Raw genomic sequence first — 25,096 nt, forward strand, 5'->3', positions numbered from 1 at the left:
TCCAAAGAACACCCAGGACTGATCTTCAGAATGGACTGGTTGGATCTCCTTGCAGTCCAAGGGACTCTCTTTTTAGAATGGCGCCAAAGTGATATACATTTAGTATAAACTGTATTTTGACTTACAATAGTTTTCCAGGCTAGCAAAATGGATATTCATTGGAAGAACTGAAGCTGAAGCTCCAATTCTTTGGCTACCTAATGCGAAGAGCTAACTGAATGGAAAAGACCCTGCTGCCGGGAAAGACTGAAAGCAAAAGAAGGAGGTGGCAGAGGATGAGAAGGCTGAGACAGGTTTATTGGGACATAAACCAAAGAAGGGCTATGTTTCTAATTCTCATGAAAAATTCTCATGTTTGTTATCATCATCCCCTGCTTTTAGATGAAGAAACAAGCTCAGCAAGATGACCCAGATAGAAGGGAAGGATCCAGGACTGAAAGCTTTGGAATCAGGAGGGGCGTGTTTCATGGTCCCAGTGATGTGGGTCCTGGTTCCCTCTGCACCACCACGGGCACCTGATGGGGATTCAGCCGTGTGGAACAGCTCTGCAGTGAGGAAGCACTTGTATTTAGGGTGAGGAGGGAAGCAAACCATTGGTGAGTTTCACCAGAGGAAAGCCGATTCACTTTTTTTTTTTTTTTTCCGATTCACTTTTATTTGACAAAAAAAAATCCCTCTGGCTTCCCTGTGTGTGAGAACAGATGAAAGGGGGCAAGGCTGGGACCAGAGAGGTGGCAGTTTAGGAGAAGTCAGATTCTAGGCTGGAATTGAAGGTGGAGCCACCAGTGTTTGCTGATGAATGTGTTGTGTGAGCTGAGTCTAAGGATAAGTCAAGAAGATGAGGATTTAGCTCTTAGCCCCTACCTTTTTCCATTTCCATTTTCCCAGTATTGTAATGTCACACTTTGATTAAGCAGTATTCATTGTTCACATGATACCTACCTTAATACTGTTATAGATGAGATTTGGACTGTACTGTTTATTATCTTTGGGCACAAAGGATAAGTCAAGGATAATGAAAATCTGTAAGAAATGGGAAAAACAATCAGCCGTATCTCACTACCATAAAGCTTTTTGGTTCCCCCCTCCACCCCCTGCCACACAAACACACACACACACACACTGAAATGCTATGTGGTTTGGGAATTCCCTGGTAGTTCCATGGTTAAGACTCTGCATTCACTGCTGAGGGCCTGGGTTCAGTCCCTGGTCAAGGAACTAAGATCTTCAAGCCATGCAGTGTGGCCAAAAAAAAAAAAAAAGCTATATACCTTCAAGATCTTACCTTTTTGTCAGATACATCTATCAGATGCTGGCTAAAGTGCTTCCTCCTCCAAGCTTTATTGACCAAATCTACTACTTTGGGGGGCACCCAAGTAAGTAGTGCTGTCTACTTAATGTTTGCTATCATTTGTAATCACTGCAACCGTCTTGTAAATTTCTGAGCTGAGTGTCATTAGGGAAGAACTATTATTGAAGAGCTGAGATAGAAAGTTCTGTGGGTATGAGGGAGGAAGAGCAAAAAACCAGAGAAGGGGTTTCCCTGGTGGTCCAGTGGTTAAGAATCCACCTGCCAATGCAGGGGACACAGGTTTGATCCCTGCTCTGGGAGGATCCCACGTGTCTCATGGCAACTAAGCCAGCCCTCTAGAGCCTGTGGTCCACACAAGAGATGTGTGGTGGCTTCCCCAGCACAACGGGAAGCCCGCACACCTCAACAGAGAGTAGCCCACTCACTGCTGCTAGACAAACCCTCGAAGCAGCAATGAAGACCCGGCACAGCCAAAAATAAAGAAATGCTAAAAAAAAAAATTACATCTTGAGGCCTAGTAAGGGGATCCATATGCATAATTGTACACATATGGGCTGATGTGTATGGTTTTTGGGGAGAGGGTACTTAGAACTTTTGTAAAATTCTCCAAGGGATCTATGTCCCACACTGAACCAAACCAAATTAGGAACTACCGTATTGCCAGTCTCACATTCTGATACGAGAGAAACAGAAAAGGTGGAAACTATAGAGTTGAGGGGTAGGGGATAAGAGGAGCTGGGGGCACGGTTCTAGAACACCTCAGCTCCATCCAGATGGCAGAGTCACCCTTGTACCCAGCGTGGGACATCACCCCTCGTTGATGGCACCCGCAGCTTGTCCCTCCACAGAGGCTCTGGGCTGCCATCGGTCTTCTCGTGTGTCTCCTCTGCTGCCACGGAACCATTGCTCCTTAAGATAATCAATGACGCTTTCCCTCCTTCCTCCCCAGCAACTCCTCCTTGAATTCACTGTTGGGTTGGGGGAAGAAGATGCCCTTCCCTACCCCTGACACTTTTAGGGGGATTTTTGGAGGATAGTTCTGATTTTTTTTGTTATTCTGATATTTTGGCTTTTAATTAAAAAGTTTTTTTGTGGCAAAACACATAACATAAAAATTACCATCTTAACTATTTTAAAGCATACAGTTAAATCATATTAATACATTCATTGTATTGTACAACCATCACCACCATCAGGGACTGAACCTGTGCCCCGAACACACACCCCCACCCCTGCAGTGGAAGCACAGTCTTAACCACTGGGCCACCTGGGAAGTCCCCTATTATTGGGTTTTGTGGGGGTTTGTTTTTAGATTTTATTTTTATATATTTATTTATTTTGGCTGCATTGGGTCTTCATTGTGGTACTCCAACTCAGTAGTTGCGGTATGTGAGATCTTAGTTCTCTGACCAGGGATCAAACCTTGGCTTCCTGTACTGGGAGCACAGAGTTGTATCCACTGGACCACTGGGGAAGTCCCATAAGGCCCGTATTATGGACAGTTGACACAATCCAGATCAATGGGTCATCATTGCATTTTATGAGATTAAGAAGGAAGATTATCTAGACTTCCTTGGGGGTCCAGTGGTTTAAGTCTTTGCTCTTCCACTGCAGAGGGTACAGGTTCGATCCCTGGTCTGGGAACTAAGATCCCACGTGGCTCAAGGCCAAAAATAAAACAGTAGAAACTTCTTTAAAAAAGGAAGCCTACCTCCTAAAGAGTTGTGACCCTTCCTCAGGCAGTCTATCTATCTCCCAAGGAGGTCTCCCAAACCAGTCAGTCCTAAAGGAAATCAACCCTGAACATTCATTGCAAGGGTTGATGCTGAAGCTGAAGCTCCAATATTTGGCCACCTGACTTGAAGAGCCAACTCTTTGGAAAAAACCCCGATGCTGGGAAAGATTGAGGGCAGGAGAAGAAGGGGACAACAGAGGATGAGATGGTTGGATGGCATCACCAACTCAATCAACATGAATTTGAGCAAACTCTAGGAGAGTGGAGGACAGAGAAGCCTAGTGTGCTGCAGACCATGGGGTTGGACATGCAGAGTCAGACAGGACTTAGCAACTAAGCAACAGCAACAAGGAGGTCTAGTTAAAACAGTCACAATACATGCTAAAGGGGAGGGAGGAGGCCGCAAAGGCAAAGGAGGATTTTATGTTTAAATTTTTCTTATCTTTCTATAGTATGAATTTTATTTCATCAGAGTCAATGATATCTGTAGATTCCACACAAGATGGCCTTCTCAACCCTTCAAGAATATTGGTCTTCTAGCATTTTTTGAAAGAACCTGTAAAAGAAATCAGATGCCATTGCTAAGTTGCTTCAGTTGTGTCCAACTCTGTGCAACCCTACGGACTGTATCCTGCCAGTTTCCTCTGTCCATGGGATTCTGCAGGCAAGAATACTGGAGTAGATTGCCATTCCCTTCTCTAGGGGATCTTCCCCAGCCAGAGATCAAACTGGCGTCTCTTATGCCTAACCTGCATTGGCAGATGGGTTCTTTACCATTAGCGCCACCTGGGAAGCCCCAGATGCCATTGGCATTGGGCTATTAAGCTGATCTTTTATTTCTGTAGAGCTAGCCTGTTACTGAACTCAGGTTCAACCACGTGCATGCTCAGTTGCTTCAGTCACGTCCGACTGTTTGCGACTCTGTGGACTGTAGACCGCCAGGCTCCTCCATTCATGGGTTTCTCCAGGCAAGAATACTGGAGTGGGTTGCTATGCCCTCCTCCAGGGGATCTTCCTGACCCAGGAATCGAACCTCAGTTTCCTGCATTACAGGTGGATTCTTTACCACTGAGCCACTGGGGAAACACCGGGTTCAGCTGCACATTGCTTAAAAGCCAGTACTCAGAGACAAGTCTTGGTTGGAAAGGAAAGGTGGCTTTATTCAAGAGGCCAACAACTTGGGGAGAAGCAGGCTCATGTCCAAAGCCAACTCTGAAATTCTGCTGACCATACAGTTTTTAAAGGGACAGTCATTTGGGGAGGGGATCAGTCTTCCTTATCTTCCATCCTGTGCAGACTTTCTCCTGATTGGTTGGTGGTGAGATAACAGGGCAGTTCTCCAGGAATCTTGTGTTCAGCCTAAGGTTACAATCCTCCTCCTGCGTGGGGACCTGAATTCCTACATAACTCAAAGGCTAGGTATATCTCTTGAGTCCCCGTCCCTCCATGGCCTAATATGAAAGAAGGATTGGGACTGTCCAGTCCTGAGAGTCTGTGGTTCCACAGTCAGTTGGCTAAAGAGGTATATTAAATTTCCCTTATGTTAACTTTTTGGGCACATTATAAAAAGAAGAATTTTCATCCATTGTATAGACAAAAAATTAAAATTTGGAGAATTTGGAGAAAAGGATACTTCCATTTATTATTGTGAAAGTATGCTGCTGCTGCTGCTGCTGCTAAGTTGCTTCAGTCATGTCCGACTCTGTGCGACCCCATAGACGGCAGCCCACCAGGCTCCCCCGTCCCTGGGATTCTCCAGGCAAGAACACTGGAGTGGGCTGCCATTTCCTTCTCCAGTGCGTGAAAGTGAAAAGTGAAAGTGAAGTCGCGCTCAGTCCTGTCTGACTCTTCGAGGCCCCATGGACTGCAGCCTACCAGGCTCTTCCGTCCATGGGATTTTCCAGGCTAGATGCTGGAGTGGGTTGGCATTGCCTTCTCCGTGTGAAAGTATATGATACTGTAATTCTGAGGGCAGTTACCTGATACCTAGCAAAATTTTAAATGTTCACACTTTTTGGCTGGATGCCATGATCTTAATTTTTTGTTTTTACCAGTAGTAATGTACAGATGTGAGAGCTGGATGATAAAAAAAGGCTGAGCGCTTAAGAATTGATGCCTTTGAACTGTGATGCTGGAGAAGACTTTTGAGAGTCCATTGGACTGCAAGGAGATCCAATCAGTCCATCCTAAAAGAAATCAACCCTGGATATTCATTGGAAGGAATGAAGCTAAAGCTCCAATACTTTGGCCACCTGATGTGAAGAACTGACTCACTGGAAAAGACCCTAATGCTGGGAAAGATTCAAGGCAGGGAGAGAAGGGGATGACAGATGATGAGATGAGAGCATCACCAACTGGATGAACATGAGTTTGAGCAAGCTCCAGGAGTTGGTGATGGACAGGGACGCCTGGAGTGCTGCAGTCCATGGGGTCACAAAGAGTTAGACATGACTGAGTGAACAACTTTTTGTCCAGGAAACCCATTTCTAGAAATCCATCCTTCAGGAATACTTGCAGCAACCCTGTGCTGTGCCTCGATCTCATTTCTAAAATGGGGGAAATAGCACCTGTAGGTTGATCTGAGGATTAAATGAACACCCCCAAACACCCACCTTCGGACACAAATGATGTCTGATACTTGAGTGTTAACTCACCTTTATGTTAATACATTGAGATTGTTAACTTCACATTTTCCCAGAAGACCAATAAATCTCCAGCTCTCTAATTTACTCCCACCAAATACAGCCCTCAGGGAAATGAAACTGGATTCAGTTCAGTTCAGTTCAGTCGCTCAGTTGTGTCCAACTCTTTGCAACCCCATGAATTGCAGCACGCCAGACCTCCCTGTCCATCACCAACTCCCAGAGTTCACTCAGACTCACGTCCATCGAGTCAGTGATGCCATCCAGCCATCTCATCCTCTGTGGTCCCCTTCTCCTCCTGCCCCCAATCCCTCCCAGCATCAGGGTCTTTTCCAATGAGTCAATTCTTTGCATGAGGTGGCCAAAGTACTGGAGTTTCAGCTTTAGCATCATTCCTTCCAAAGAACACCCAGGGCTGATCTCCTTTAGAATGGACTGGTTAGATCTCCTTGCAGTCCAAGGGACTCTCAAGAGTCTTCTCCAGCACCACAGTTCAAAAGCATCAATTCTTCGGCGCTCAGCCTTCTTCACAGTCCAACTCTCACATCCATACATGACCACTGGAAAAACCATAAGCCTTGACTAGATGGACCTTTGTTGGCAAAGTAATGTCTCTGCTTTTGAATACGCCATCTAGGTTGGTCATAACTTTCCTTCCAAGGAGTAAGTGTCTTTTAATTTCATGGCTGCAATCACTAACTGCAGTGATTTTGGAGCCCAGAAAGATAAAGTCTGACACTGTTTCCACTGTTTCCCCATCTATTTCCCATGAAGTGATGGGACCAGATGCCATGATCTTCGTTTTCTGAATGTTGAGCTTTAAGCCAACTTTTTCACTCTCCTCTTTCACTTTCATCAAGAGGCTTTTGAGTTCCTCTTCACTGTCTGCCATAAGGGTGGTGTCATCTGCATATCTGAGGTTATTGATATTTCTCCCGGCAATCTTGATTCTAGTTTGTGCTTCTTCCAGCCCAGCATTTCTCATGATGTATTCTGCATAGAAGTTAAATAAGCAGTGTGACAATATACAGCTTTGACGTACTCCTTTTCCTATTTGGAATCAGTCTGTTGTTCCATGTCCAGTTCTAACTGTTGCTTCCTGACCTGCATACAGGTTTCCTAAGAGGCAGGTCAGGTGGTCTGGTATTCCCATCTCTTTCAGAATTTTCCAGTTTATTGTGATCCACACAGTCAAGGCTTTGGCATAGTCAATAAAGCAGAAATAGATGTTTTTCTGGAACTCTTTTGCTTTTTTGATCATCCAGCGGATGTTGGGAATTTGATCTCTGGTTCCTCTGCCTTTTCTAAAACCAGCTTGAACATCAGGAAGTTCACGGTTCACGTATTGCTGAAGCCTGGCTTGGAGAATTTTGAGCATTACTTTACTAGCATGTGAGACGAGTGCAATTGTGTGGTAGATTGAGCATTCTTTGGCATTGCCTTTCTTTGGGATGGGAATGAAAACTGACCTTTTCCAGTACTGTGGCCACTGCTGAGTTTTCCAAATTTGCTGGCATATTGAGTGCAGCACTTTCACAGCATCATCTTTCAGGATTTGAAATAGCTTAACTGGAATTCCATCGCCTCCACTAGCTTTGTTTGTAGTGATGCTTTCTAAGGCCCACTTGACTTCACATTCCAGGATGTCTGGCTCTAGGTGAGTGATCACACCATCGTGATGATCTGGGTCGTGAAGATCCTTTTTGTACAGTTCTTCTGTGTATTCTTGCCACCTCTTCTTAATATCTTCTGCTGCTGTCAGGTCCATACCATTTCTGTCCTTTATCGAGCCCATCTTTGCATGAAATGTTCCCTTGGTATCTCTAATTTTCTTGAAGAGATCTCTGCTAAGTCACTTCAGTCGTGTTCGACTTTGTGGGACCCCATAGACGGCAGCCCACTGGGCTCCCCCGTCCCTGGGATTCTCCAGGCAAGAACACTGGAGTGGGTTGCCATTTCCTTCTCCAATGCATGAATGTGAAAAGTGAAAGTGAAGTTGCTCAGCCCTGGCTGACTCTTAGAGACCCCATGGACTGCAGCCTACCAGGCTCCTCTGTCCATGAGATTTTCCAGGCAAGAGTACTGGAGTGGGGTGCAATTGCCTTCTCCATAAAGAGATCTCTAGTCTTTCCCATTCTGTTGTTTTCCTCTATTTCTTTGCATTGATTGCTGAGGAAGGCTTTCTTATCTCTCCTTGCTATTGTTTGGAATTCTGCATTCAGATACTTACATCTTTCCTTTTCTCATTTGCTTTTCGCTTCTCTTCTTTTCACAGCTATTTGTAAGGCCTCCCCAGACAGCCATTTTGCTTTCTAGTGTTGGCCTAAGTGTGATATACCGACTTGATGGACATGAGTTTGGGTAAACTCCGAGAGTTGGTGATGGACAGGGAGGCCTGGCGTGCTGCGATTCATGGGGTCGCAAAGAGTCGGACACGACTGAGCGACTGAACTGAACTGAAGTGTGATATCTGGGAGGCTTGTTATTAATAAAATGCAGATTTCCAGACTCACCCTAAGTCCACTGAACAGAATTAGCGCGGGCACACCCGACTCTCTGCCTTAACAAGTTTTCCAGTTGTGTCACGTTCCCGTCTGCCTTTTGAAGGCCAGTGAAGCATCATTGACTCGATGGACGTGAGTCTGAGTGAACTCCAGGAGTTGGTGATGGACAGGGAGGGCTGGCGTGCTGCAATTCATGGGGTCGCAGAGTCGGACACGACTGAGCGACTGAACTGAACTGACTGAACTGAAGTCAATCCGCCAGACGGCGGCGCTCTTCCCCAGTCCGCCAAGCTCCGGCTCCCGGAAGAGCGGCTCTATCCGCCGTCGTCGCTGCACTCGCTTCTTCTTTTTCGCTTCCGGTGCCCCCTCACAGCCATGGCTGCCGCCGCCGCCGGCCCTGGGGCGCCTCTGTCCGCGGACGAATTGCTTCCGAAAGGCGATGCCGAGAAGCCTGAGGAGGAGCTGGAGGAGGAAGACGACGAGGAGGTACTGAGCGCCGCAGGGCAGAGAGGGGCTGGGAGGTGTGGGCAGGGAGTGGGGGTGTGGGATCCGCGTGCTGCGGAATCTGGACTAAGGCGCATCGCGGAGCCTGGAGAGGTCCCAGCGGAGGCGTCTCCTGGAGGCGGGGTGAGGCCCTGCTTGGACCGGGGTGTCCCGGCGTCCGGGGTGGTTGCCGCAGCTTCGGCCCATATCCACGCCTCCTCCACCACAGCTAGATGAAACCCTCTCGGAGAGACTGTGGGGTCTGACGGAGATGTTCCCGGAGAGGGTCCGGTCCGCGGCTGGAGCCACTTTTGATCTCTCCCTCTTCGTGGCTCAAAAAATGTACAGGTAAGGGACAAGGGTCAAGACATTGGGATGTGCCTGGCGTGACCGAGGTGCCCTGAATGAACACGGGCTTTGGAAGCAGCAGACCTGGGTTGGAGGCCACCTCGATCACTGAGTGACCTCGGATTGGTGCCACCTTAACCTTTCTTGGTCTTGATTTTCTCTTCTGTAAAGTGAGGCTTCTTATCGGGTGGGGGGTCATTGTGAGGATCAGATTATGTGTAATAAAAGCAGCATTGTGAGAACTCAGTTCAGACTCTTATTAAGTGTACAGCCCCCAGACTGCTCCTCCTGTTTGTGGCAGGAGCACGGTGCAGGGATTGGGTAGAACACGTTTATCAAAAACATCAGTGTGTGCAGGGTGAGAGGTTTGGTTACTAGTTCGTTCTTGGGGAAGCTGTTTTTGTCTCGCCGTCACGCTCATGCTCCCTGTGCAGGTTTTCCAGGGCAGCCTTGTGGATTGGAACCACTTCCTTCATGATCCTGGTTCTTCCGGTCGTCTTTGAAACTGAGAAGTTACAGATGGAGCAACAGCAGCAGCTGCAGCAACGGCAGGTGAGCCCAGACCCTGGGCTTTTTGCCAATAGTGGCGACACAAGTTTGTTTATTCCTCCGGCACCTAGGTAGGGCAGCTAATGTGCCATGCAGGATTGGGATCTGGCCCAAGCCCTTTGGGTACCATTTTCGCAACATTGTTTTCATAGACCTTGTCTGCCCAGACAGGTATGATGAAAATGAGACCCTTGGGTCTGTACAATGCCTTACACCCCTCCTTTTCTTTTCCAGATACTTCTAGGGCCTAATACAGGGCTGTCAGGAGGAATGCCGGGGGCTCTACCTTCACTTCCTGGAAAAATCTAGATTGCTACTGCTATATTTGACCTGTCTTGGTGGGAAGAAGTTTGAAAATTCAATAGTGTTTGAACTGCTGATTATTGGATTTTTTTTTTTTTTTAAACTTTGGCACATGGCTCTATAAACCTGGTGGCGGGAATTCTCCCCACATTGGCTCATGGAGAGACTCCTCACTTGCAGCTGTGCCCTCCACTGTCCTGACTTATTTCTTCTCTCCTCAATGCTGATACCAGAGAGCAGCAACGCAGACGGTTACTCCAGCTCTGGCCACCCACCCCCCCTCACTAAATTACTCCTGGTGGAAGATCTCACTATTCCCTTGCTGGGGTGGGAACTGATGCCGTGGAGAAGGATATGCTCCTGACCGTTAATAGAATGGAGATGTTGGGGAGGGATGTGCACACAAGATAAAATACAAAATGCATTAATTACAGCTCTGCTGCAAAGCAGCCACTGTGAATTTCTGTGTATGTTGGAAAGGATGGAGGGAGGGCTGGCAGCTTCAGCCACAAGATGGGGACTGGAGGACAGAGCAGGAGCTCATTTCCTCCAATATTTCGGCTGTTAGACTTGTGTGTATATGTGTCTAAAAAGGAAAAAAAAGTCAGTGCTCACATTTTGTATTTAAATATTAAAAAAAAAATGATTCCAACCAAAAAATATCTTCCAAGTGCTTGTGATACATACCCGGAAATTACTTGGACCATTTTAGCAGGACAAAGGCTGCCCCTCATGTTTTCTCTCACCTAAGCCAGCAGCACCATTTAATACTGATTGACCCCTTAAGGCCAAAAAGGTAAAAAATTCCTCTTTGTCCAAGACCCTCTCTGAGTTGCAGCAGTCACTTTCAGGTCTGGCAACAGAGGACTGGGTTCATGAACTTGCAGTCTACGACGACGACGTTTCAGTCACTAAGTCGTGTCTCTTTGCGACCCCATGGACTATAGCCCGCCAGGCTCCTCTACCCATGGGATTTCCCAGGCAAGGGTACTGGAGTGGGTTGCCAGGATCTTCTTGACCCAGAGATTGTAACTGCATTGACAGGCAGATTCTTTACCACTGAGCCACCTGGAGAATTCTCTAGTGGTTCAGTAGTTAGGACTTTGCACTTCCACTGCAGGGGGTACAGGTTTGATCCCTGGTCAGGAAACTAAGATTCCACATGGCCATGCAGCAAATCCAAAAAAAGAAAAAATTATAAAGGACTTGTAAAGAATGACAGTATTGATTTCTAGTGTGGGAATAGGAAGGTAGCAAGTACATCTTGGGTTTGTTCTTTTTTAAAAAATACAATTAACCCTTGAAAAATAAAGGGTTGGGGGGACTAACCCTCCATGCAACCAAGTCTCTGCAGTTTTTTTTTCAACGGCCCTGTGTGGGTCTGCAGTTCAACCACAGATTGTGGTACTGTAGTATTCACTGAAAGAATTTCATGTATAGAGTGGACCCGCATAGTTCAAACCTGTGCTGTTTGAGGATCAACCGTAATTGCTGATGAGCTCTTACTAGTGAATCCAGCTGTAGCTCTTTGCACTCTGTATTTTCCACTTAACATACGTTTTTATTGGCATTGTGCTAGTAACAACACTAAGCCTTTCATGTGGGTTGCTGGAACCTTCTTATACAATTTAGGAGGTGGTAGTATTCTCATTTTACAGAAGAAAACCGTCCCAGAAAGGTTAAAACGATCTGCTCCGGGCTGAACAGAAAATGCCTGATCGGAATTCAAATCTAGACAGTCCTACTTAGAATCCTGCAATGTACTTGATGCTGGGGCCTCCAGGCCCTCTTGAAATGCTACTTGTTAATCAGGGAAAAATATATTACTTGTCAATAAAGAAAACTTGTACTTAGATGAAGGTTAGGGTTCTTCATATTGTGGAGCCTAGTTTTTTAAGTTAAATTGAGAAATGTCTTAGACTTCTTTTGAATCAAGTCGTACTTGGTGAATCTTTTGTCTGGATTTTTGAAGTGAGAGGTTTGACCAAAGCAAAGTATGTCTCTAAAAGAGGACTTAGAGCAGTTGTGAATGCCTTTTAAAGCTAAAGTTCACTTTTTAAAATGTACATAGTTACAGAATTCAGACGTGAAATTTATGGAGTTTTCCATTTTTAATATTTGGTTAAACAAAATACATCTTTTGTAAACAAACCCAGCACAAGGCCAACAAAAAGGAATAAAAGCAAGAAAAAACAAAAAGCCTAGGGTTGCCCCTTACTGGACATCAGGGTCAGGCCTGCCCACTTCCTTAAAGGAAGTGGGGCTTTCTGCCCTTGGGCATCAGCATAGGTCCCTGTTCCTAAGCACCAGAATTGGATATGAACAGAGGAACCAGCCCTGAAATGGTTAAGCGTCTTTGCATATCCCATTGGCTTATGGACTCCCAAGTGCATGAGGACTCCTTTGAAGTGCTGTCTGCACAGGCCCAAGCAGACTGGTGGTGAGGAGTTTCCTCCTCCTCCCAGGAGATGGCTTACATCACTGACCGTGCCAATGGACCCAAGGTCCTGCTTGTGACAGTCAGCAAGGTTGGCTGTAACTTCTGGCTGGTGGTGGTTGGAATGTCATTGTGCAGGGGTGACGAGCTCCCTGTGGTGCCAAGCAGGTCTGGTGTAGAAAATGGTGCAGAAGAGACTGCGGCCACTTGCTGAGAGGGTGAAACGCAGTAGTTGCTTGGTGGCCTCTGTTACTCAGCGTTAAAAAAATGGCCTTGTGGGATTGAAGATACATGTGCAGAAAAGGTGCTGGTGTAAACATGCACTCCAGTCACAGTGGGGAGAAAGCCTCAGCTTCATCCCGTTAAGCTTGCTCAGGCTGGACATGCAAGCCCCAGGCTGGCTCTGCTGCTGGAGAGGAGTCTGGCCAGTGGGGCAGCTCTCAGACCTGCCAAGACCACTGATCTGTGAAGGGCTGAACAGGCCACCCCTGCCTGCCCCCCTGCCTTGAGACCACCACGGCCCCTTTGGTGACAGGCGGTGTAGTCTAACACTTCTCCTGTTTTCCAAAGTTACCAGGAGAAAAGTGGCCTACAGCTCTTTAAAGAGGTAGGGGGGGTCAATTCTCAGTTGATCTGTAAAGGAAACTCCAGAGAGATGACAAACCCAGGTCCTAAGCAGAATGCACATATCTACCCAACGTGAGGGCCCTGCTTCTGGTCACCAGAGTGACTCCAAGCCTAAGACTTCTACTAATTTGAGCTGCTCCAAATCTCTGAGGGCTTAGCTTCACAATACTTCCCTTGCCCAACACTGTCTCAAACTAGTAGAATTTGATGGTAAAGGCAGTCTTATTTTTTTCTGATTTTGCCGGGGTGGGTCAGCTGGGAAAACTGCCCTTTGGCCTGTCTTGTGTCCCCAAACCTTCTAAACCAGTGCAGTGAAGTGGCGGGGACAAAGCTGGAGTGAGGCAGACAGGCTGTCCGTGCCTGTCCCCAGCCTGGCTCTGGCCACATCCTCTTAGGTATCTAGCTCACCCTGTCATGTTAGAATATTGCAGGATTCAACCACCTGGCATGAAATATTAGAGAACTTTTCATTATCAAACTTCAAGGACGACCATAAACCACTCCTAAAAATGGGGTCAGGGTGGCATTGAGGGCTGGACTCAGCCTGCTGTGCGGCTGCTGCAGCTCTGGAGATGGTTTCCTGAGAGGCCTTCCTGCTCTGAGGCCTTCAAGCCAGTCCCATGGGCTTTGTCTGGACTGTGTTCAGATTCACCAGCTGCCAGGGAAGGGGATGGGGAGGCAGCGTCCCGCGGGGGTCAGAGCAGCAGTGAACTCCAGCAGAGCCTCTGCCAAGCCCTCACAGAAGCCGGGAGAGGCAGCTGAGACCCACCTTCCTTCTCTTTAAAATAAAACCAAGGTCTCCACAGCTCGCCCTAAGCACACAGAGCTCCTGCCTTCCTTTTCCAGGAGCGAGTAACGCTGGTTGGTTCTTCTAACAGTCCACGTGTCTGTCCTATTGCACTGTCAAATCAGAGGGAAAAAACCCGATGAGATGTTTGGGGAAGTGGCAAGGGCGGACCCACGGCAGAGGCCGCAGCACATCACGGAGGATTCCAGGGGGCTGAGGTGCCGGAGGCTGGGTAGGACTGCATCACACGTCAGCCCTCCAGCTCTGATGGGCCTCCACCTCTTCTGGTACCACCAGCAGGAGTTCACAGTTCTTTCCTCGCAAATGATGTTTTAGAAACTTCCTACAGGAAAAAAAGGGTAGATGAGAGAAAATGAAATGCTAGCAAAACTGCAGATGCCAGTCTTGGGGCCACATGTTCACTGCCAGGCAGTAACCTTGTTATTTATACCCTTGGCAGTCCTGAACACAATCTAGTCGTCTTGTTCTTGGGGCACTCCACGTTTGGTTACCTCTCAATCTTTCCAGTTAAATTTCCAATCTGAACTTTTGCTCATCCTCATATGTTACTGCCAACAGTAGCCAGTTCTGTGAGGAAGAGAGCCCCAAGTATTCTAAAGAACTTCTAATTGTAAAAAAAAAAAAAAAAGAAAGAAAAGGTTTCTTCTTTGGTCCTAAGAAAATTTAGCCCTCTGTGGCCCAAATGTCTGTCTTCCCTTCTCCGAACTGGCAGCTATACTGTCACAATTGTCTAAGTTGGAGAATGTTACAAGGGCAGTCCCACCAAACCAGAAAGCCAGCATCCAAGGTAATGGCACTTCTCCACCAGGGGACTTAACATCCTCTGGGGCCATGGAAGATTCAGGTCTTTTAAATCTAAGACCCTATGATTCTAAGTAACAACAGGGAGAGGATCCACAGAGCTAGGAATTTCACTTGCCTTGTCAAATACCCAAAGGTAAGTTCAACCTGCCACTACACCAGCCACACAGGTACCTGAGCTCGCTCTTGCCTCCAATCCATTCGGGCATCTTCAGTTTGGAGTCCAGGTTGTAGTAGGCACCTCCCACCTCTCGAACACAGATCCAGTGCTGCCTTTTGAGTGGCAGCTTCAGGGGACCCCAGCACAGGCTGGAGGGCAGGTTCATGATGAAGCCCATAACGTTTGTGAGAGCAATGGCGCCAACATCCCTGCAGAACACAAACGGAGTCAGGCTCCACAGTGTCAGCCAACTCCCCAGGATTCCCCGGCTGTAACCCCACCCCAGCTTCCTTTCCAGCTGAGCGTCAGATCCCTTCAAGTCAAGCCTGGTTCGATTACCTGCGCTTGTCCCACCAAACAGCTTCATAGCCTTTGGTCTGAAGTGCTGCCATAATGACGTTCACATCGTAGTTCCCATTTCCCAGCATGCTCTTCTTGTGGGGGGTCACCATGGTGTTTGGCGACAACCTGCAAATGCGACAGGAGGGAAGCTGAGATTGGCTGGCCAGCCCAAGCCCTCCTGGCCCCACACTGGCAGGGACAGAAGACACTTTACACCACTGCCCCTGGAAGCCCGTTGCCGTCCACTCAAGTTAACGTAACCAGTTTTTTACTAAAGTATTTTGTAGTCTGAGCTCCTGCTGTCCTAGGGATTTATCTTTTGATGCAAAACGGTAATTCAGCAGTGGTGGCGCCTATCTGCCTGCCATTTAGAAAGTGCGTCTATAGTGAATTCAATGGATATAAAGAAAGAAATCTCTCATTTATGAAATCCCCAGATTTCCCTTTTCTGAAATTTTCTTTGCTGATCTTCCTGCTTTGATACAGCCTTTTTTAACATTAGAAAATAGTATTTGATATTTTGATTTGCATGGGTAGTATCTGTCATTAGTTTTATTTTTTACAATTTAAATGCTTTCTATTTAAGGCCTGCATACTTGGTAATTATTAATTATTAAATAAAGGCCTACACACAGGTAACATCAATGTATCAACTGGGGCCCCAGGGAAAGCAATTAAAAACAGTATTAACCTGAAATGCATGAACCACCTAAAGGTATTCCAAATATACATGTGTGTGAAATACTGGAATTTGAAAGAAAATACGCCAACTGAAAAAATATTTTTGCCACCAGACAAGCAAAACTCAACTGCAGTCTGGTTCGCCTGCTGGCTTTAAGCCATCTTTGGGTCAGGCCTCTTTAGCCACTCCTCCATCTTCAGATAAGGTCAGTTCTGGAGGCATTTCCAATCCTATTAATTTGCTTTCGCAGGCCGCACAGGCCAGGACCTGCGGAAAGGCAGGGGCAGCACACCTCTCACCCCAAGGAAGCGTCGTGAGTTCCTCAGGAATACAGGTGGAGAGCGGCTATCTAGGAGGCTGCTAACTGCCATCTCCAGAAGAGAATCAGATCTTGCAGTCAACTCTAAAAACTTAAGAGATCTTAGACTCTACACACAGCAACCATACTGGTATTTTTCCAACATACTCTTGCCACTGCTTAAAGCCTTCAAGGCTCCCAAAGCACTTAAATAGATCTAAATGACATTGGCAGGTCTGTAAGACCCTTAGGATTCTGCTGACCTCATCACTACCTCGCAGCACAAAGACCTTCTGTCTACTACCTGGACACACAAGCTCTTTCTCTCTTTCGGGCCTCTGCACTCACTGTCTCCAATGTCTGGAATGCTCTTCCCCTACATCTCCACTCGGCCTGCTCCTCATCATGTGGGTCTCAAGTGTTACTGCCCTAGAGACCTTTTCTGACTGGCCAACCTTAACTTTCTCCCAGTCATTTCCTCTTACATCCACCTGCTCCAATTTAATTACAGCCCAGGTTACTACTGGACATGTTTTCTGATTTGCCTGTGGGCTAATAAGAGGAAAGGCCAGCCAAGTCCCTTGGCTTGGGTCTAAAATGTAGTTTGATAGGATAAAGGCTCTGGGATAAAGGCTCTCAGTGCATTCTTGGGCACTTAGATCAAATGAGAAAGCCTATGGGAGAAAGCCTATCTCAAGATATATCGAATTGCTTTCCTTCACCAACTTTTCAATAGTGTCTCGACCTTCAGTGAAGTCTCCAGCCAGTAGATGCATGAAGGTCCCAGTAGAGAAACTGCCAAGTCTTCCACCTCTTTTACCACCTAACTCCCAACCAGGCTTGAACCTGAGTGCTGTGCTGTCCCCTCAGTGTGTTCCCAAAGGACCACAGAAGGTGCTCAATACAGTAGCTGAATGAATCAAGGAAACAGGTTTCCTGCAGGATTCCTTGAAGCCCCTAAAATGCTAATATTTACCTTGAGTCTCGAGGAGACAGGGGTTGGGGGTGGGGTTTGGGGAGGGTGGGTAGTAAAATGTTTCAGTTCCCAAACATCCTTGACTGCAGTTTTTTGAAGTGCATCTTCGAGGACTAGAGTTTCCAAGGGCGTCTTCCCCTTGTCCTACATCTTCTATCTCAGATTCAAACCCTTGCCTGTCTATTCCTACTCTCTCCCCCTAACTGGAGGCCCCTCATCTCACACCTGGATATTTTGAAACAGGTTCCTAAATTGACCTCCGTGCTTCTAAACACTCCTTCCACCTACTCAGCCTGTATGTTCCTGCCACATTCACCAAAGTGTCATTTCAATTACTTACGTAAGAGCTGCCGATGGAGCCAGTTGCCTCGTTGGCCAGCTCTAACCCTCGCAGCCCCACTTGATGTGCTTTTCCCTTTCATGGGGCTTAGTGTACTTCAGGTACCATGGCCATGTGGCCTCTCTTCTTTAGCCTCGTCCTTGTTCCGAGCTAAATCCTAAAGCTTTTTCAAGTTCCACCTAATACCCAACCTTTTCCATGAAACCCTTCTTGACTCCAACGTAGTAGGAAAAAAGAGAGCGATCTAAGGACCACACGTATTTGAGTTCACATCCAAGCAGCATCAGTATCAATTTTGAGATTTAATCTCCACACCTGTTAGCTTACCTGTAAAATGGGAACTATTCCTATCTTATAGGACCACTGAAGAATTCAGTAATTTCACACTTGCCCAGTGAAATAGCCGATGAAGGAGTGGCTAAATAAATGCCCAAAGTGAAGGGGTGACTGTATCTCTCATAGCTGGGCACTAGCAACTGAATAACCATGTGTTTGCCAAACCAATCAATATAGGGAAGGCCAAGAATGGTTTCCGTCTCAATCCTAGAGGAGAGGTCATTTGAGTAAGTGGAATCCAGAGACTTCCCTGGTGGCCCAGTGGTTCAGACTCTGTGCTTCCTGTTCAGGAGCATGGGTTCAATCCCTGGTTGGGAAACTAAGCTGCTGCAGGCTGGGTGCAGCCAAAAAAAAAAAAAAGATAAAAAATATTTTGAAGAAATGGGATTTATCCATTGTGCCCATTAAACCAGTACTTGTTTCTACTTTAACAATAATCAGGTGCCCACTGTGTTAGCTACTTTTAAGAGATTTATCACGTAATCCTTCCAACAATCTTGAGATTAGCCCCACAGTGTAAACAAGGAAGCTGAGGTACAGAGGTCAGGGTGGCTTATACAGTCATGTACAGCTAGTAAGTAGCAGAGCTAGGAATCCACCTCTAAACCTAAAGCTACACTCAACAGTCTCCTGGATACCGCAATACCTGCTCCCGCTGAATCCCATGGGAATTCTACTCTGTCTCAGTGGAATGTTTTCTTGAGATTCCGCAGCAAACTCCTGTTAAAGACTGTCTTAATAATTTCCATAGAGATTCTGAACTATACACTAGCCTCTCATTTTTGTCACCAAGGCAGACATAAGAGCCATGAGATGTGAAGTCATTCACAAGTGAAAAGATGGGTTCTGTGTTTGTCTAAGATGATGTTTCAGGTTTCAATGAAAAGGAGATGTGGAAACATTTCATCAAGATTCATTTTCTCTCAGTTTTTTCCTTTTTATCAGTTCTGAAGAGGTGTGACCTTAGAAAATATGGCCTGGGACCTCCTAACGTGTTTTAAAATTTTTAAATACATAAAGCACAGATTACAGGGCCAGGCACACCAAAGGATTCTGTAGGTGGTGGCGATGAGCAGGAGGAGTCTGCCTGGCCCTTGGATAAGAAAATTTAAATCTCTAGAGGTTAACACTCAACAACACGTTTTCTCAGTTTACAACCACCATACCTTTAAATGTGGCTCCTTCCTTTAAATGTGTGCTCAGGGACTTTTTAATGGGGGGGGGGGTGGGTAGAAGGGCTTCTCTGTGGTACAGGATGTTCACCAGTATCTATAATCCCTTATAGTTTGATCTTTTCTCCAATTTCAGTTGTTCATCCTTTCCAACAACCTCTCTGCTATTACTACAATCGTGACCACTATCTTCAAATCCTGACTGAGCCTGTCACACCTGACTGTCTCTTCCCTGTTCCTGTGTTGCTGTCATTAGCTTAGTCCTTTCCAAATCCCTATTCATTTCCATTTCTACCATGAGTCATCTCATACCCACAACTGCACTGAAACTCCACCCTGCTTTTGTATTTCTTCTACCTGGCTAGAATTCAACTACAGGGATGAACTTCCTCTCAACAAATGGCATTAATCAAAAACTTTTCCCCATTGCTACCATTTATCAACATCTTCAAAACACAGAACTTTGGATCTGGGAATTTTAAATTATCTAGTTAACATTACTGTCAACATTACTCTTTTCTGTTAAGATCCAAACAGATTATCTTTTTCCCTTTAAACTGCTCTAAATTCCAAAGTTCTAATTCACTTAAATCTATTCTCAAGCTGGGTCAATGTACAGTTCTGAGCTGTATTACTTCTCTGTGGCTAAGTTTTGTTCAGCTTGCTTTCTTTACAGTGCCGAGTGGTGCCTGGCACACTGCAGGCAGCTAGTAAATGTTTGCTTAAAAAATTCCATCCTCTCTCCCTCACCTCTTCTCCCTTTTTTTCCCCCGCTCTGATTCCTTTCACACTTCTTTGTTTCTGTGTATCCACACAGAATCTTCCCATGTTAAATACTCTGTACAGAATGCCACCTCTGGAGTGGTAAGGTACAAATATTCTCGTATTTACATGGACATTTACATCATGCTGACAGGTAACTGGAGAATGCAGTACAACTTGCTAAAGCTTCAAAAGCCAGAACAGAACTTTGGTTCTATGTGAGTTTAGCAAATATTTAGCATTCTTTCAATCGGGGAAAACACAGCTGAAAGAGTCCTGCTATTATCCACAAACAGCTTATAATCACAGTCCACATCTTCAGACCCAGGCCCAACTTCCTAGAAGGGTGAGCGGCTACTGACGATATAATTGCTCTGACATCCCTTCCCAATATTCAGGAAGGAGCAGAGTAGTTAGGAAAGCAGGTCCTCCATTCACAAAGCCTGGGTCCAAATCCTGCGATTAATAGGTCTATGTTCCCATCTGGAAAAATCAGAAGTAACAGGATCTACCTTGTAAAATGGGTGTCAGGAGCAAGTTAACACAAGGAAAGCAGTCAGAACAGTGCTCGTACAGAGTGAGCGCTCATCTGTGTTAGTGGTTATCATCATGTTGACCCGGGCCAAATTTATCTGTGAAAAACTTCTAAATGGACACACAGAATCTTGTACTTGACTTTTGCTAGTTGAGTGAAACTGGGTAAATTGCTTAAGGTGAATTCTGGTTTCCTAGGATCACTCCTAATAAGGTTGTAAGCTTGTCAGAGTTCAAAGTATTAAGCACATTCAAGCACTCGGGGTCTTTTCCTTCTCCCTAGTCTTCGATTAGGAAATAATTTGCAAATATTCAATCAGGAGTAGAAGATGTATTAATGGCTGGCCAAATGGGAGCAGTCTAAAGGACTGGCCTCCAGCAATCTGAGACAAATTATCTCATCTCCCAGGGCCCTGTTGCCTGAAGAGTTCATTCTACTTGCCAGGTAATGGCTATGATGCAAAGGACACATTTGCCCTGCTAAGGCATTACTATGGTTATTATTGACCTTGGAAAATAATTACCCTCATTATAACTTTGTCAGCACACCAAGATTAACATTCTTTTAAAAGAGGGCCTATGGTTCTTTTAGGGTAAATGGTCCATACCTATGCTTCAAAAATCACCCCAGATAGGTTGCTCTCAGCTGTAATTCAGGCCCTCCTGGGGCCATAATTTCATCTCTGAATGGAGTCAGAGAAGGATCTTCTGTAACTGCCAATATGCACTGCTTGAAGAATTCCTGAGCTTTCTTCGCACTTGAGAACTGAGCAGGATAACTCTTTAGTAGCTAGAGTAGTGAGACAGGCTCACTGCCAAAGTTGCTATGGACTGCAGACATGCTGCTTATCCAGACACTGCCAAACCATTTCTCAAACTCTTTGAGAGAAAAGTTTTAAAACATCAAAGCTGAGAGAAAAAAGCTGAACTTCTATCAACCTGTCTGGTAGCACTTTGCAAAGTAGATAAGAAAGGCCATCTGGAATGAAGTAGAAAGGGGAGAGGACCTAGAGTCAGCCTCAAATTATAGCTTTGCTACTTCAAAGCTGTTTGGACATTACCTGACCTTTCCTTCTCTTTCTTTATCAGTAAAAAAGAGACAGTAAATCAACTAAGAGAGCTAAACAAAACACCATATAAAAAGCACCAAGGCCAGCACATGGCTTCACAGAGAAGCTGAGTATTGTGCAAGAACTTTCTTACGGAACCCACAACATTTCAACTCTGATGACAGGTGATTGAGTGTGTACCTATCTGGTTCCCCTTCTAAACTCTTAAACTCCTTGAGGGCAGGACTTGAGCGGCATTAATATCACCGTGGTCAACAGCACAGCAACAAACCTGGATTTAAGCTTGGCTTCATTTCTTGTTATGTTACCTTGGACAAATTACTGAACTCCTCTGAGTCCTGTCTTTATCCACAAAATGGAAATAATTACAATTCCAATGGACTGTAGAGGGGATCACTTGAGATAACACCACTGAGGCTCTTAGCACTGACCCTAGCCCACTGGAGGTGCTCAGTAAATGGTCCTGATTATTCTCTTTCCCATTCCTGTGTCCCTTACACCTGCTAACAGCATCTAGCTAATAAGACCTGTTAGTTTGAAGGTTTATGCAGCAGAGAAGTTGCCCCATGCACAGAAATTCAGAAAGAGCAAAAACTATATGTATGAAGACCCGAACGAGAAGGGGAGTTCCCTACCTCTGGAAAATCTCTTGCAGCGTTTCCCGGGTGAAGGCATTGCTGTCCTGGAAGACGTTATTGAGGGCGTGCAGAGCACAGAGCTCCCTGCGCTGTTTCTCATGGTAGATTTGTGGGGGTGCTGCCTGGGGCAGCTCCAATGATTCAGATTTGACCTTGTCTCCTTTCCATGGCACGCAACTCATGTTTTTCCTTTTAGGTTCCAGAGAGGGCTAAAAACACCCCACCCTTCCCTCCTGAGGAGGAATGTAAGCTTCTCAGTCTTTTGAGATTTCCTGAGGTCCACCTTACTTTCTGGTGTCCATGATTTATGCTTTGTCACGGGGAGAAGAAAAGGTTGGACTCAAAAGGAAAAATAATCCCTCTCTTCTCAACAAAAAATTAACTTTTGGATTAGTGTATTTCACCGCCACTGTCAAAGTGCAGAAGTTTTAAAAAACCATGTAAAATCAAAGACCTTGTTTTCCTTCCTCCACCCCCTCCAAAAAAACCCAACGATTTTCTTGTTGTATTTTCTCTCTGCAAATGCCAACCAGGCCTCAAGGCAGGACGACCGGATGGAATCGGTCACATCGCTCCTTTTCTTCCATTTCTTTGGAACCACGAAGTCACTGGCTTGGGAAACAAGGCCTAAGCGGCGGATAAAACGCAAATTTCGAGCAGCTAACGAGGGCTGGCCGGCGTGGGTTCGCGGGCCCTGCTGCGGCCTCGGGGGAGGCTCTCCATCCTCTTGGGTGCGGCGGGACCTCGAGAGGCCGAGACGGACGCAGCTCCTTCGGAAAGCGCGAACTCTCACCCTCTCGACGCGGCCCTACGGAGAAGACAACTCCTGTCAGCTCCGGCGGTCGTGCGGGCCCCCGCGGAGGACCGGGCTGCCCCGGGAAGCGGCGCGGCGGGTCCGGCCCCAGCCCCAGCCCCAGCCCCAGCCCCAGGGAAGGTCCTTCGCGGCGACTCGCAGGCCAGTCAGGGGTGGGGCCGGACAGCTCGCCTCGCTCTCGGGGGCCTGGGCCCACCCAGCTCGTAGCCCCCACCCCAACCTCCCCCCCGTCACGTGAGTGCAAAACCCGAGCCGCCCTCCCGCCGCTCCCCTAACCCCGGTCCCCGCGCCGCCCGGACAGCCTGCTGCCGCGCCGCCGCTCGCCCTCTCACCGCTGCCGACCGCCACCTGGAGCTGCGGGCCGCCACCTGGGTCGCGCTCCGGGCGGGCGGGCAGGGGAGCGCACGCACCTGAGCCCGACGTCAGCGGTCCCCGCCCGGCGCGTGCTCCGGAAACGCCCTCCTTCGCCGTTTCCCCGCTCCCGCCCAGCCGCGGCGTCACGTCTGACGTCAGCGTGACGTCAGCGGCGCCGGCTTCTGGGCCGCGGCGGCGGTCCCGTTAACAGGGTGCGGGCTGCGGTGGGTTTCCTAGGGGTGCGGGGTTGGGAGTTCGGCGGCCGCGGCAGCCGCGGCGGCGGCGCTAGCTCGCCGTAGGAAGAGCTAAGTGCCGGGTTCCTCGGCTCTGTTCCTTCCGGGGCTGGGCTGGGCTGGCCAGGCGGCCCGGCGAGTCCCGCCCCGGTGCCTATTCCGCCCTTCGCTTCCCCTGGGCGTCGGCTCCGTTCCAGGGCGGCGACCCGGCCCGCGGCTGCACTTTAGCGGCTCTTCCCACCCGTCCGCTCTCTCTGACCGTGCTTTTGGGGCTGACTGCTTGCGCGAACCCGGACTAGTCTTACCTGCGCCGACCGTTTTATGTTTGTCTAGCACGCCGTTTCCCAGGTTATTTCATAGCACTTTACTGACGCGGACGGGCGCAGAGTTTCTTGGTTAGTGGGCCCGACCGCCGTCACTTTCCAGGAGCTCCTGCGTGCTGAGTTCCTAGCTGCGAGCCGAGTTTGAAGTGGTGTACAGCCCTATTTCAGTTCCTTGGTGTCGAATTTTGGCTTGCTACTCACAGATCACCGTCCTTTTGCCTCAGGTTCCCGTCTGGTCCATGGTGGTGGCCATAGAGTTTTCCTCTGAATTTTCTCTAGGTCTATCTTGAGAGCAGTGTGTGTATCAGGAAGATGAATTCAGTCTCGCATGAATCTCCGCCGCCCGCTTTTTTTTTTCTTTTTGAATTTTTTGTTCAGAAAGTTCGAAAAACAATAAAAAAAAATAACGATTCGGTCATTTCTTTAATTCTGCTCCAACAGAACTCACTGTTAAAACACAAAGTTCAATTGAGTAATTTGAAAATCTAATTGAGTTATTAAACAACTCATGTATCTGGCAGCACCCCAGCTAGTAAATAGAAAGGTGCTCCTAGAAGTTGTGCAAAATGGAAGGTTTTTAATAGAAGAAAGTGGATTGTATCGCTGGAAGGGCACATTCCCTTATAGGAAGGCAAGGGTTTTATCAGGCAGAGTAGTTCAGTAGTGATTAGTTAAAGATGCTACTCCTGATAGAGGCTGAAACTGCAATTTAGTTAGGTGTTAAATCTTGGCTGGGCTTAACACAAGTGATATCTTCCCAGATGGTTCGGTGGTAAAAAATCTGCCTCCAGATTTTGGAGGCACTCCAAATTTGCACTCCAGTTCAAGAGAGGCAAGAAAGAGGTCTGGGTTTTGAGCTCTGTGCCGGGAAGATTCCCTGGAGTAAGAAATGGCAACCCACTCCAGTATTCTTGCCTGGAAGATTTCGTGGAGAGGAGCCTGGTGGGCTACAGTTCACAGGGTCGCAAAGAGACGTGACGGAGCACGCACCAACCAGTGACTGTACAGACTAGCACTTAGCAGGTTATGTGCCTGCCTGTGTGATCGGGAGTCCTCTGCCCTGATTGACACAACTTTTGAATTTTTTATAATGTGTAACCCACCTAAGGATTAAAGTTATATTTGCAAAAGATTCGTTATTGAGGCTTGCAAGCATTGTTCTAAGTGCTTTACTTATATTAGCTGATTTACTGTGAACTATCCTGTTAAGTTCATACTTCTCCTTGTGCTGACAACTGAAGCACAGATTAATTTGTTTGAGGTCACATAGCTAGTAAGTAGTGGACCTAGGATTTGAACCTAGGTCCTAACCTGTCTTCAGAAAAAGGATGTAAACATGATAAGGAAGTCCTTCTCTAAAATGTGATTTCAGATTCTTAAAGAAGTACCTTCTTGGACTTCCCTGGTGATCCAGTGGTTAAGAATTTGGCTTGCAATGCAGGGGACACCAGTTGGATCCCTGGTCTGGGAAGATCCCACGTGCCGCAGGGCAGATAAGTCCGTGAGCTGCAAC

The 25,096-nt window shown here is 47.0% G+C and overlaps 2 protein-coding genes across 4 annotated transcripts; one reads left to right on the top strand and one right to left on the bottom strand.

The window, feature by feature from the left end:
* Positions 1-8,441: 8,441 nt before the first annotated feature.
* On the top strand, positions 8,442-10,309 carry TOMM22 (translocase of outer mitochondrial membrane 22). The gene is made up of 4 exons (XM_019959974.2): positions 8,442-8,679; positions 8,906-9,024; positions 9,459-9,576; positions 9,808-10,309. The coding sequence occupies exons 1-4, from the start codon at positions 8,569-8,571 to the stop codon at positions 9,880-9,882; spliced, it is 423 nt and encodes a 140-aa protein (XP_019815533.2). The 5' UTR covers positions 8,442-8,568; the 3' UTR covers positions 9,883-10,309.
* Positions 10,310-11,963: 1,654 nt separating this feature from the next.
* JOSD1 (Josephin domain containing 1) lies at positions 11,964-23,223 on the bottom strand. Of its 3 annotated transcripts, none has more exons than XM_019961813.2 (5): positions 23,084-23,223; positions 21,857-22,667; positions 15,049-15,177; positions 14,724-14,918; positions 11,964-14,070 (listed from the first exon to the last, which is right to left on the bottom strand). In XM_019961813.2, exons 2-5 carry the CDS (start codon positions 22,039-22,041, stop codon positions 13,971-13,973), a joined length of 609 nt encoding a protein of 202 aa, XP_019817372.1. In that variant the 5' UTR covers positions 22,042-22,667; positions 23,084-23,223; the 3' UTR covers positions 11,964-13,970. The 3 variants fall into 3 exon arrangements, with proteins under 3 accessions (XP_019817372.1, XP_019817371.1, XP_070646513.1); XM_019961812.2 differs by having other exon boundaries at positions 23,006-23,161; XM_070790412.1 differs by lacking the exon at positions 23,084-23,223 and adding an exon at positions 22,950-22,967.
* Between the last annotated feature and the right edge of the window lie 1,873 nt (positions 23,224-25,096).

The sequence above is a fragment of the Bos indicus genome, chromosome 5 (assembly GCF_029378745.1).
Source record: "Bos indicus isolate NIAB-ARS_2022 breed Sahiwal x Tharparkar chromosome 5, NIAB-ARS_B.indTharparkar_mat_pri_1.0, whole genome shotgun sequence".
NCBI lineage: Eukaryota > Metazoa > Chordata > Mammalia > Artiodactyla > Bovidae > Bos > Bos indicus.

Coding starts and splice junctions, on each gene's coding strand:
- TOMM22 (XM_019959974.2), top strand. CDS start 8,569: ATGGCTGCCGCCGCCGCCGGCCCTGGGGCGCCTCTGTCCGCGGACGAA. Junction 9,025..9,458: donor GTGGCTCAAAAAATGTACAG/GTAAGGGACAAG, acceptor CTCCCTGTGCAG/GTTTTCCAGGGCAGCCTTGT. Junction 9,577..9,807: donor AGCAGCTGCAGCAACGGCAG/GTGAGCCCAGAC, acceptor TTTCTTTTCCAG/ATACTTCTAGGGCCTAATAC.
- JOSD1 (XM_019961813.2), bottom strand. CDS start 22,041: ATGAGTTGCGTGCCATGGAAAGGAGACAAGGTCAAATCTGAATCATTG. Junction 15,178..21,856: donor CTGCAAGAGATTTTCCAGAG/GTAGGGAACTCC, acceptor TCGCATTTGCAG/GTTGTCGCCAAACACCATGG. Junction 14,071..14,723: donor GGAGGCAAGAGCGAGCTCAG/GTACCTGTGTGG, acceptor TTTTTCCTGTAG/GAAGTTTCTAAAACATCATT.